General features: G+C 44.9%; 1 protein-coding gene across 3 annotated transcripts in view; it reads left to right on the top strand.

Moving 5' to 3' along the window:
• Positions 1-654: 654 nt before the first annotated feature.
• The window catches only part of Adcy8 (adenylate cyclase 8), a 223,262-nt gene continuing 210,696 nt past the window's right edge, over positions 655-13,220 (top strand). For all 3 annotated transcript variants that reach the window (NM_001331075.1, NM_001291903.1, NM_009623.2), the window contains exon 1: positions 655-2,799. In NM_001331075.1, the coding sequence (NP_001318004.1) occupies positions 1,846-2,799 (954 nt within the window). In that variant the 5' untranslated portion in view covers positions 655-1,845. The remainder of the gene's footprint in view (positions 2,800-13,220) is intronic.

Raw genomic sequence — 13,220 nt, 5'->3', positions numbered from 1 at the left:
CAGGAGGCCCCTGGAAATGCCTTTCCGAAGGTCCTCCTTCGCACCTTTCTTGACAGCCCAGTCAAATTTAGTATTCGAAATATGCAGACCACGCCCCCATCCTAATACCCTCTACTACCCAGACCCCGGGAGCAGAGAAAAGTAAAAGGCTGCCCACCGCTATGAGAGTGGCTTCTTGAGAGGATTTTAGTTTTAATCTGAAAGTTGGCATTAAATACACACACACACACACACACACACACACACACACACACACACACTACATCGCTCTCGAGTGGGGAGGGCGGAAATGAGCCCCTCTAGTGCGCGTCTCTGGTCTCAAAGAGTTCGTGGGCAAAGCGGCCTACGATCCTGGCTCTGCACCTGCCAAGGGCAGGAGCCAGTGCTTAAAAAAGAACCGCGGAGGAACCAGCGGGCGCGGCCAGCTGGAGCGCTCCACCGCAGAGCTGCCAGGCTCGGGGCTCCAGCAGCCCGCGCTCGCTCGACCCACCGGTGCGGCCCTTCAAGACCTGGGGCGTCCTGTGCAGATCTGGGTGCCTCCGTGTCCCAGCCCCCACCCCTCCCCCACCCCCATCCTGGGTTCCGGGGGCGTGGTTTGGCGCGGGGGCGGGTTTAAGTCGCCGCGGGTGTCTGACCGCTCTGACAGGTCTCCAAATTCCTCCCAGGCTCCGGTCCCGCTGCGCGGTTCCGAGCGCCCAAGTAGCCCCGCGCTTCCCTGGATCCGGAGGCGTCTCATCGACTTCCACTCGGCCTGGAGCCTCTTCTCGCTCAAACCTTTCGCCTGCCGCCTCACCCGCCAAGGCTCGTTTCTCAGGCTCAGGAATCCGCTCCTGTGGCTTCTCTTCGAACTCAGCTGTTGGCTTTATTACCCTTCCCACTTGTGCTTTCCTCACACCCCCTGGGGTCTGGCAGGCCCAATGGACTCCAAAGAGCGAAGTGAAGGGAATGGGAATTGTGTGCTGCGACCCATCAGAATCGCTACTAGCAGCGGTGACTTAGTCCTGTAGCGGAGGCTGGGACCCTGGGGCTAGCAGCGCCACGATCTTCCTTGAGGAATGCATCAGTCCAGAACCCGCGCTGCCAGTATTTGCTCTGGAAGTGGCCACAATGAGGAAGGAACCGAAGAGAGAGCTTCATTCAGCACACCTCCAAATTAACTGTTTGGTGACTTGTTAGTGCTAAGGCTACCACCTTTCTCCTGCCCTCCCGCGGGGCGCCCTGCCGCCTCACCATCACCCACACCTCCTGCCTCATCGCGCCCGCCTCCAGCTCCGCCCCGGCTCCCCATGCCGGCGCAATGGAGTTATCCGAAGGGCGATGATTGCCGCCACAGCTGCTAACTTAGCACCCATCCTAGCCATCGGTTACCCTTGGCCAGCCTTTCTGCAGCCGCCGAGACGTGGGCGTCCAGAGTCCAGTGCCGCAGCCAGGACCCGCCCGACGCGCAGCAGAAGCGCGGCGCCCAGGCGCCTCTTGGAGAAGGAAGACTGCGCCAAGACGCTGAGCTTAGAGACAGCCAGGGGGCTGGAGCGCAGAAAGGGACAGCGTGGCTCAGAGCGCTGAGGATTTCGCGGACAAACAGCCACCACTTTCACTGCGTATCCAAGCTGAGCTGATTGGCGGGAAGGTGGCTTGCCAGTACACAGGGGTCCGCTGCATTCTACCAGGAACACCTTGCTCCTGGGCTCACTATGACTTGACCTGTGGGGGCCCTGCTCAGGGCTCCTGCAGTCGAACAGCTTAGGAAAGAAGGGATCGCTGCCAAGCGGCCTTTGGGTCTTTAGGAACCCCTATCACCAACTGACACAACCAGTGTCTGTGCCTCCCTCCCCGCGGACCCAAGCCATGGAGCTCTCGGATGTGCACTGCCTTAGTGGCAGCGAGGAACTCTACACCATCCAACCGACGCCCCCGGCCGGCGACGACGGGAGCGGCTCTCGGCCGCAGCGGCTGCTGTGGCAGACGGCGGTGCGGCACATCACGGAGCAGCGCTTCATCCACGGGCACCGAGGCGGCGGCGGCGGCGGGGTCTCCCGCAAAGCCTCGAACCCTGCGGGCAGTGGACCCAATCACCACGCGCCGCAGCTGTCTAGCGACTCGGTGCTGCCTCTCTATTCTCTGGGCCCCGGAGAGCGAGCGCACAACACCGGTGGCACCAAAGTCTTTCCGGAACGCAGCGGGAGCGGCAGTGCCAGTGGCAGCGGGGGCGGGGGCGACTTGGGCTTCCTACACCTTGACTGTGCCCCAAGTAACTCGGATTTCTTCCTCAATGGAGGATACAGCTACCGAGGGGTCATTTTTCCAACCCTACGCAACTCCTTCAAGTCTCGGGATCTGGAGCGCCTCTACCAACGCTATTTCCTGGGCCAGAGGCGCAAATCGGAGGTAGTGATGAACGTGTTGGATGTACTAACCAAACTCACCCTTTTAGTCCTGCACTTGAGCCTGGCCTCGGCTCCAATGGACCCTCTCAAGGGCATCCTGCTAGGCTTTTTCACTGGCATCGAGGTGGTGATCTGCGCCCTCGTGGTGGTCAGGAAGGACAACACCTCCCACACTTACCTGCAATACAGCGGCGTGGTCACTTGGGTGGCTATGACCACCCAGATTCTGGCAGCAGGCCTGGGCTATGGGCTTCTGGGCGACGGCATAGGCTACGTGCTTTTTACACTCTTCGCCACCTACAGCATGCTTCCCCTGCCTCTCACCTGGGCCATCTTGGCCGGCCTGGGCACATCTTTGCTGCAAGTCACCCTTCAAGTACTCATACCCAGGCTAGCGGTCTTTTCCATCAACCAGGTAACTCCTGCTTGCACTTGCTTTTCAGCTCCACTCCCATGGGTTGTTTAGAAATAACTTCTAGAGAGCTGGGGAGGGGGCATTCTTGTAAGTTTGCTTCCTTAGCTTACTTAGGCTTTGTGCGTCTCGGGGGGGCTGGGGGGGGGAGTCAAGGCTCATAATAACTGAAACAAAACGGCTAACTTTACTCTTCTACTCTGGCTGGTAATTGTCCTCTAACATAAGCCTTTCCACTGACACCCAAAGTCTACAGGACACACAGAAGAGGAGAACTGCCTAGATTTGAGCTGTGGCGCTTTGCTAACTCACAGCAGATTGCTGTAAGGGTTTCTTCACTTGGCTTTCTGCTTGGCTTGTTTCTGAATGGATTTCATCTTTGCTAAACATGGAATTGCAGTGCTGGGTGCCCTCCAATAGGTCCTCCCCATCGTTCTCAATCCTATGACAGGGATTTTATTTGGGTAATGTTAGTGCCCTTGGGGATCTACCGTGGTTTTGTCTCTGATTACAGTGCCCAGCCCCTGATCTCTGAATAAATAAATACATAAATAAATAGGTCTCAGGAATTTCAGGATGGCAGACTCTTGGCAAAGAATATAAGTTTTTATTAATTAAAAGAGACGCTTCAATGTAGATGTCTTTAATGAAATACTTAGATGAAGTCTCCAACTCTGTCACTCTCCTTTCTCCCTTTTCCTCTCCCTCATTAAATATGAATGTGCTTATGTGAACAAAGTTCACGTTGTCTCTGGCTGGGAAGGTAGACAAAGAATCTGTTGTTTAAATTCACTAAAACCAATTGATAATTAATGGCCTGACACTTTGTTTAACAAATATCTGGTACTTAGCAGGGAGAGTGGGTGTGGGGGCTTCTCGTTTACAGAGGGAAACATCAACAGACTCAATTTTGGAAGAAAGCAACTGTGAGGTGCTTGGCTAGGGGCCGTTTTGTATGCATCTGTCCTGCTCTCAACATCTCTGCTTACTCTTGTTGTATTGGATTGATGTTAAAACTCTTCTAGTCATGTATAGTGGGCAATCCCACTGCAAATGACTGATGATCTGCAGATCACTAGCCCCAATAGAAAGCTTTTCCCATCATTGCCTTCTGGGGTTTAATTGGATTGGGGGTCTTTTTCCTTTCATGTTGGCTGTGTCTATTTGCTGCGGCTGCTTATCTGGTTAGTTGGTTGACTGTGCTCTTCAAAGTGTCTCCTCCAGGAAAAGCTAAGAGTATCTAAAGCATGTAGCTGGGATCATTGGGCAGGAAACAGGGAGATAAGAGCCCTGCTGAGAGCTGGGTGGGTGAACTTTTCTGCACCATAGGCAATGGTGACTATTCTCTGGAAAATATCCCAAGCTTTTAATATTTGACGCATAGTAGAGTGTCCCTTGAAGAAGGCCTTAAGGCCTTTGCCTGGGATTGTATAATATTATACAGTGTATAAGCTGTGCACTTCAAATTCTGTGGACACAGATGTCTGAACCCCTAGCATGTAAATCTACTTTCTCCCAAGCACCCCTGTTCTTTTCTTCCTTTTCTTTACTATGTTTCAATGTCAGCAAATCATTGCTTTCTTCTTTTGCCCCTCCCTCTTGTATCCTCCTCATTTGTCTCCTGCTTCTCTCCTCCTTTTTGAAGACCTAACTCGGTCTGAGTTGTTCTCACAATCAACCACAGATATCTGATGTATACAGAAAGACTCATTTACAACCTACTGCCTTTCAACAGTAGCCTTACTTGGTACACATTACTGAAAGACCACATAAAATATGCTGGGGTAGTATTTAGAAAAACACACCCTAAGTGTCAAATTATGAATGTCTTCAAAGTTCTAAGTATAGATATGTTTTTCTTGCCAAGTGAATCCAGCAAGCAAATTCTGGCTCCATATTTGTTTGATACTCTACTCAAATACTACCAGATGGGAAAAGATTAAAAATAACCCCCAATGTCTTCCCACTCCCATCCTATGATAAACAGTTCCCCACTGTGAAAACCAAGACCCACGACATGTAAACTAAGCCTTTTCGCCTTTCTGTTTGGGACAGGTTATTGGTTTAATAGGATTTCATAGGCCAAGTACCCTTTCTGCCACAGTGAAGCTACCTGGGCCATAGGATTCTTCAGCTTGGGGCTGCAAGTTCCTTTAAACATTTTCCTTTGGCGCCCCCTAGGGGTGCAAGTTTCTTAGAGCCTGCAGGAAAGTGGAGGGTTTCTCTCTTTTCTAAACCCCTAGGTTTGTGTTATTTTAGGTTTGGTCTGTTGGTTGGTTTGGTTTATTGGTTTCGGGGGCGGGGAGGGGCGGGGGGAATATGTTTTATTTTGTTTTTCCCTGCTTTAATTTTAAGAAGTACTGGTTTATTTCCCATGTTCAGTGCACAAATCACATGTAAAACTTGGTAAGAACCTCTGAGGGCCACTATAGTGAATTCCTAAGTGCTCACTCACCACAACCTACTCTCTCCCCCAGGGGCTGCTTGTCCTCCTCGAACTCTCCCTCTTCTGCTCTTCTTCAGATCCTAAATTCTCCACCCATCTTTCCATCTTCCTAATATCTCATGAACTTTCATACCTCTTTGTCTTTACATCTGCATTCTGGGTCAATCCCCCGCCCCCTCCCCCTATTCTTCATTTGATCTGGCATGTTCTATTTGTCCAGATTCTCACAAGCCACTCTTCCTGGTGCATGCCTTGTTTGGGTTTCTCTGCAGCAATCACACTGTCTGAAACTATCTTATCATTTTGTTGTGTCTCTTTTGTGTTTACCTGAAGTCTCGATGCTAACAAGAACACACACACACTAAAAGGGCAAGAGATTGCCCTCGTGTTGACGATTTCATCCATAGCACTTAAACAAATACCAGACACAGAGTAGGCACCTAAGGGAATCACTATACAAACAAGACTGCTCATCACATGATTACAAGATATTCAACTTCCCAAACTCTTTGTTGATTAAAGAATCCTCCACCCATGCACATCCATACAAGCATGAATACACAATTAAGTTGTTTGTATATAAGACAGGCTTTTACTTCTAAACACTGTTTGGAGAAACCAAAATACACAGCATGCCATTTGTACAATATTTTACATAGAGCTTAGATCCTTTGTTGGTGTTGCTATACCTGATGATATATAGGCAATATTGCCCTTCATTTTAATTTCGAAGAAGAAAGATCAGATTTTCAGAAACACAGGGGGCTTTCTGAAGCCAGGGAGCTAACAGGTGATAAGTACAGAATTAGAATTTGAACTCCAGTGCTAACTATTCCTCAGCAACCTCTAAGGGCATCCTTTCTGCAGACTAAGAGTAAAAGGGACTCCTTTTGCTAGTCAAGAGAGTACAAGGCCATACACTACATCAATGAGCATTTAATGAAAAATGCAGAAGGGAATTGAGAGAGAAAATGCCAGAAATGGCATAGATTCTTTAAAATCATTCTGCTCAGCTGGGTACCAACTCATCAACTGAAGGCCATAAGCCCTTTGAATATCAGGTCTTTGCATTAATCTTAATTCCCTTTAAGAGGATGGCTCAGGTTTAACTTAGTATTTTCAAGACTCATGGGATTAAAATGAGAATCCAGTGTCAGCTACACCCTGTCAGCTGGCTCACTTCACTGAAAATGTCATCTTCAAAAGTAATAAGCGAGCCAGTAATTGCCTTCTTAATCCAAGCCATGAGTTTCTGCTGCTACTGTCTCCACCCCTAAGAAATCACATCTGTGCCTTGAAAGGGCAACCACTGTGCTTCAAATCTCTGCAGACCCCACCGTAGGAGCAGACAAAGCCCCTTGTGAATATGCATCACAAGTTGATTCCCACTGTGGATATGAATCTTAATCTTAAAAGGCTCACTAAAGAGAATTTTCTTCTCAGCATAGAAATGGTTTGTATTCTTTCTACTCAGGCAGCAAACTAAATCGCTGCCCTCCAAATTCCAACACACAATACAACAAAACACGCACATGTGCACTCACACACACACACACACACGAGAGAGAGAGAGAGAGAGAGAGAGAGAGAGAGAGAGAGAGAGAGAGAGAGAGAAAGTATAGTTCATGGAAAATATAACAAACCACCCAAATTGCCCACATATTTTGTGGGTCCAGTAACACTGGAAATAATGAGAAAACTTCTTAAGTTGCAAAGCCCAATTGTAACATTTGTTTTTTCTAACTTAACACCCTATAAGAGTTCAGTTGCAGGTAGCCTGGCGTCTGCCCTTCAGCCACTGAATTAAAATTAAACTGTGTCAGCCTCACATATGGTATGCATATCAATGACACTGAGAGTCTTCCGCATACTCTCTAGGAAGTTGATATTTCTCCATTTTAAGCCAATTGTTTATCCACCAGTTAGATTTATTAATCAAAAAATGTATTATAAGATAACATTATACATATAAATGAAATATAATAATAAGGTCCCAGATATATTCTAAGCACCATAGCTATGATTAGCGTTTTATTCTAATTTAATTTGATTTAATTTCTTGGGACAGTAAGAGGGGCTACCTAACATTTGAAAATCATCTTGTTCTCATTCTTCAGCTCATTAGACACAGGATGGTAGAAATCATTGCGTTGTTGGAAAACTGAGAGCAGTAATACTTAACCAGAAAGATGACTGCACTGTGCTTCTTCTCTCTCGGGGGATCTAAAATGTTACAGCCAGTGACTAATTAGACGTCTGTGCCCCTTGTCGAAGCAGATAAGGAGATAAGTGTAGAGAGAAAGTGATTTCTGCAAGATAACCCTGTGAGCAGATGCGTACAGGTATGCAAATCCAGATTAATCCTTGTTCAAGGTCATGCTGTCAGTTAGATAGCTCTTTCCTGTCTTAGACAGATCTCATCAAACCGCAGAGACTACAACCAGACAAATGCTGATTAAGTAATGATTCTTGAATTTGACAAATAATGAGACCCAGTTAGACTGCTCTCCTATCAGTAATTGTGTAGGACAGCATGCAGTTGTAGGAGGTAAGATAGAGAGGTGTGATGGGAGCAGTGGGATTTTAGGAGAGAAACTGTGGTTTAAATATGCACTTAAGTGAGGCATTGACCTCAGAGTAAAAACAAAGAAGAGATAATAGAGTTATAGCCTCTCTCTCTCTCTCTCTCTCTCTCTCTCTCTCTCTCTCTCTCTCTCTCTCTCTCCCTCCCCCCCCCTCTCTCTCTCTCTCTCTCCTCGTTTATACAATTTAAACACAAGTGCATTTATACATCTTTGTCTAAGACTAGGGCTCTTTGTATGTAACTCAAATCAAATTAAGAGATTCTATGACTATTTAATGTACAATAAATGACACGTGATTTAAACCACCCCTAACTTGGTAAACATTCAATTTATAACACAGAGCTACCCATTTAAATGGCATGATTGAACTCTCACTCTGACTTAACTCACCTCTCTAGTTACAGTATGCAGTTTCTAACCCCTGACTACCCCTGTTTCTGTACATTCTTTAGGGGTATTCATATGGAATTTAAAATAATAATTGCAACCAGCATGTCTGAAAAATGCCTTCCAAAGGCATATTTGAGTGTTAGCTTTCCTCAGAGGCGCCCCTGAATGCTGCAGAATGGGGCTATTATCCTCCTGCTTGTGAAAATACAAGTCTTCCCTTCATGGCCTTTATTTTCTCTTTCTTCATGTCTGCTGTTCATTCTTGTTACACCTTTCATATTTTTGTTTAAACTATCATCTTGTTTGTCTGCTATGGTGGACAGTGGTTTGGTTTTGTAAAGGATTTGTAATGATGCCAAAATGATCAATTAAATCCCATTGGCCCTGGCCTGTGGGCATCTTTGTCTAAGAGTTGCAAATAGATTTGGTGTCTGTATATTTAGAGAGAGTTGTAAACTGATTGTGTAATATGTGTTGTTCAAGATTAAATTATGAATTTGTTTCCCTTCATATCTGAGTATGTCACCTGACTGCCATCAATGAGCCAGAGCACAATTAGATTAGAACTAGGGGAGGGGGTGAGGGGGGCTGACTCGAATTTTGGAGCAGCAGCTGCAATGTCCTGCTAAGTGGGACGAATGCATTAGTCATATTTACACTCTAATGATTGATGGCATTTAAGAGCTCACCAAAAATAAGTGAAACCAAGCATAAGAGGAAAAGATTAAACACATACACACACTCATACACAATCAGAGGATACTAGTAAAATCATCTGTGACATTTCACTGCTGTCTAAATATTTCTTAGGATTTATTCACATCCCAAATTGGTCCATTTGAGTTGATCCTGCAGGTATTTGTTTCCAGAACACAGATGACAGTTGCAATATTCATCTCAACCCCTTTCTCTCACCAACAAAGGGGCACAACCAGTAGGCCCAAAATAGACAATTGGGCAATATGTCAATTCATCTGACATATTGGTTCTGAAGCACATGTCTGGTTCTTTTTTGTTGTTGTTTTTTCCAGAACTGAAGTAAGAGTCTAAAGTCTAGCAGCAGCATTGGAAGTTGGGGAACATCTGTGACACATAGGTTTTCACCTCAGTCAGACAGATAATGGTTTATATAAATAGCTTCTTCCTCAGGATGAGTGCAGGAATGCTGCTTTGTCAACCCCCCACAGCAGGGGAAGCCAGAGTAATTGGCCACAAGCTTTCCCAGGAAATGTAATTGGATTTACACACTCAAATCCTATCATGTGAGTTTTGTTTATGAAGGATATTTTAGGAAGCCAGGTCACTTAAGCAGCACTTGAGAAGCCAGCTCTTCTCAGGGCAAGGTTTTCTCAGTCAGCCCTGTGGGGTAGAAGAAGACTGCAGAGAGGACTAATTAACCATGGAGATGCTGTGCGTGCAGTGGGAGGTTCCAGTCACATCTTAGTTTGAATGGAAGCCATTTTCTGAGCAAATGGTTCCATGGGACTTTCTTTCCAACCAATGGACTGAGTTTATGAACTGATGTCAAATAAACATACAATGGCTTGTTTAACACTATCTCTGTGCTGGGCTTTGAATGAATGGATGTCATGTGAATTTCTTTACCTGAATTATATATAATTTTAAGATACACAAGACCTGAAGTAACTGTTAGATATTGTGTTATCTAATATGCTCTATTTTTAAAAAATAGATGCCTACACATTGGTGTTGCAAATTGTAAAATGCCTATGAAGCACAAGGCTCCCCCTCTGCTCTGGATGAGTTTTGAACACTATAAACAAACTCCCCCTACCTCATCACTGGATTCACAAACTCCCTGGCCCAAATCTGTTTAAATATCAGCTCTGTTAAAGCACAGCCTAGTCAGTTTGGTACTCAATAGTGTCCCAGGTCTAGAATTCACTAGGATGTAAACAGATAGTTAATAAACAATTTACCTACTTAATACCCATTCTCCTATTCTTCCTTATTAAGGAATGTTAACATCTAAATGGTGAAGACATGAACTAGACGTGAAAAGAAATTGAAATTAACGTGGGGGGAGGTTCTTTCTAAGTGTGTGAATTTTTTAGCTGCTATTTATATTTAAAGTACATACCATGTAAAAATTTTACCTGAGAAGAAAACCTACAACCACTTTATTTTGTAAAAATCACATCCTTCACTTGTACCAGCTGATTTTCTAGTTGACTAGAATAAACAAATTCAGAGTTTCTTCATTTGTGTGTTTGTGTGTGTGTGTGTGTGTGTGTGTGCGCGCGCGTGCGTGCGTGCTTGCAGGCGTGCACATGTATCTATGTCCATATCTATGCTTACATGATTGCATACAAATAAATTAAGATTGCTCATAAAATAGACTACTAAAGAAGTCAGTACATAATTATAATACATGTAGTTTTTCAACTTAGACTGTAAAAAACATAGCTCCCAATTTTTAACAAATCAGGATGAGAAAAAATATAGGAAAATTACTGCAGGCACACTTGAGGATAGAAAGAATATCAGAGGAATGTGGTGATTGTCCTCAAATATCTGTGCTTCTGCCGTGACAACGAGGTTAACTATTCTGTGTGTGTCTCACACCAACCATGAAAGAGGTGAGGTTCTTTAATCTGGAAAGCCACAATTTTAAGTGATGGGCTCTCCAACAGGAAGATTCAGGAAGGGAAAGCTGTACTGACAGGAATCAACAGGAGTTGTCCTTAGAAAGATTCTGGTATAGGTGATCGTTTCTTCAAGGCCAGTTGGAAGTCACTGGTTACACCTACAAGTAATCAGGGTTAGTTTGCATTCAAGAACAAGGTAGCAGGAGGAAGGACAGTATGTCTAAAAGTTAGAGACATACGATTATATTAACTGACTGTTCTTTTGGGTGCTCCTCTGGGATCTCTGCCTAATAAAGCGCCAACCTGTTTAGATGGTAGGGACCACAACTGTCTCACATGGCTACTGCATCAGCAAGAAATGATGAAAACAGACTAGATTTTGCTGCTCCTCGAGAGCAGCATCTGGTTTTAATAAGGAAGAATAGGAGAATGGGTATTAAGTAGGTAAACTGTTCATTAACTATCTGTTTACATCCTAGTGACTTCTAGTCCTGGGGCACTACTGAGTACCAAACTGACCAGGCTGTGCTTTAAAATAGCTGATATTTGAGTAGATTTGGGCCAGGGAGTCCGTGAATCCTGTTATGAGGTAGGGGAGTTTGTCCTTGGTGTTCAAAACACACCCAGAGCATAGCGTTCAGCAAACACTTTTATCATACACAGGTCTTGGCTTCTTTTGACTTCAGCTCTCTTAAGCATGAAGCCTTTCTTATAGGAACTAGAGCAAAAAAAAAAAAAAAAAAAAAGTTCAAACTCTAGGAAAAAAAAGAGGTGAATGTGGCTCTTCCTTCTTGATTAGGGGCATGCAAAAGAGCCATCAGAGGACTGAGGCTGGTTATTTACAAATCACCTTGTCTATCACAAGCTGAACACATCCCAAGCCTGGTAACCTAGTAGCAGAAGGATGAGTCTACCCGATGTCAGGGTAGATCTGCAGGGTCAGGAAGGTCTGCAGTTCTGGGGACTGCCAGTTACTGTGTTCATTTGACCTTCCTGTGAAAACTGGGGTACTTCTCCAGGAACCCAGATAATCTTTCTCACCCAAGGGAAGACAGACAGGAGCTTCAGCAAGGTTCAAGTTTCTTTCCTTGGATCTTTGCCACACCCTGAATTTTCACCTATCACAACAGTGTCCTCACCTTCCCATGTAACCACCAGACTGTCAGATCCTTGAGAACAGCCACTGGGTCATATTATCTTTGTGTCACTAGCCCCTGGCATAGCACACAGCACAAAGACATCTCTGAATGGCATGGTTTTCATTTATAGGAATGAACGTCCATGGCCTGACCACCTCCCTTCTGATTCCTTCCCAGATCTCTAACAGTCACCACCAGGGAAGGAGAAAACAATCACAGAAGTCACTTCCTTTGTCCCATATGTCAGACATTACCGTGTGGTGTGCATTGTCAAAAATGTCAAAGCTGTTTTTACTAGCCATCGTTTATTAAATAGTATAAGGAAAACCTCAAAGCATTATCCAGATTATTTCATTAAAATAAAAGTTATAGTGCTGAGCTATTTGTATTCACCCATCTCTGACAGTTTTTTATACTTACCACTTCTTTTACTTTTTGAGATTATAATCATATCATTTCTCTCTTCCCTTTCCTCCCTCCAGACCCTCCCATATACCCCTTCTTGCTCTCCTTAATGTCCTTATTACTAAACTTGCATATTCCTTTTTTGTTTTTGTTTTTGTTTTGTTTGTTTTTTGTTTGTTTTGTTTGTTTGTTTGTTTGTTTGTTTGTTTTTTAGTTTTTTGAGACAGGGTTTCTCTATGTAGCCTTAGCTGTCCTGGAACTCACTTTGTAGACCAGGCTGGCCTCGAACTCAGAAATCTGCCTTAAACTAGCATATTCCTTAACTGCATTCTAAACATTTGTCCTTATACAGGCAGATAAGTATAGTCCTCACCCCTCCTGGATGAAACTTCTCATTGCAACAGAGGGAGACCATACAGAAAATCAGGCAAAATGCAGTTGTTGAGCTATTCTCAGTGGGCTGTATAAAACACATCAGGCTCAGGAAACATTGTGGCAGAGGAAGCAGAAAGAGTGTAAGAGATGGAGGGATGGGGAGACTGCTGTGAGATTGTCTCATAGGAATGAATGCCAGAAACTATCTCCAGGAAGTCTCACCAACATGACTTTTTGAAACTTCTGAACAAGTCAGGCCCACCGATTCAAAGTAGAGCCCTAATACTAAAAGAGAGGTGACTCCTTTATCTTCCCTATTCTGTAGCATTCTGGCTCTGAATCCTGGGGTCCACATCAGCTTATCATTCCATGTACACTCTCAGTTCCTTCCTTGGCTTGGCCTTTCTTGTGCATGCTTAGTGTGTGTGGTCTGAAAAGCATTTTCCCCTCTTACTTTAGTCCTGGTATTCACCAA

This window comes from Mus musculus, chromosome 15, assembly GCF_000001635.26.
Source record: "Mus musculus strain C57BL/6J chromosome 15, GRCm38.p6 C57BL/6J".
NCBI classification, from domain to species: Eukaryota; Metazoa; Chordata; class Mammalia; order Rodentia; family Muridae; genus Mus; species Mus musculus.
Note: the sequence above shows the minus strand (reverse complement) of the source record. Positions and strands in the feature narration are given on the sequence as shown.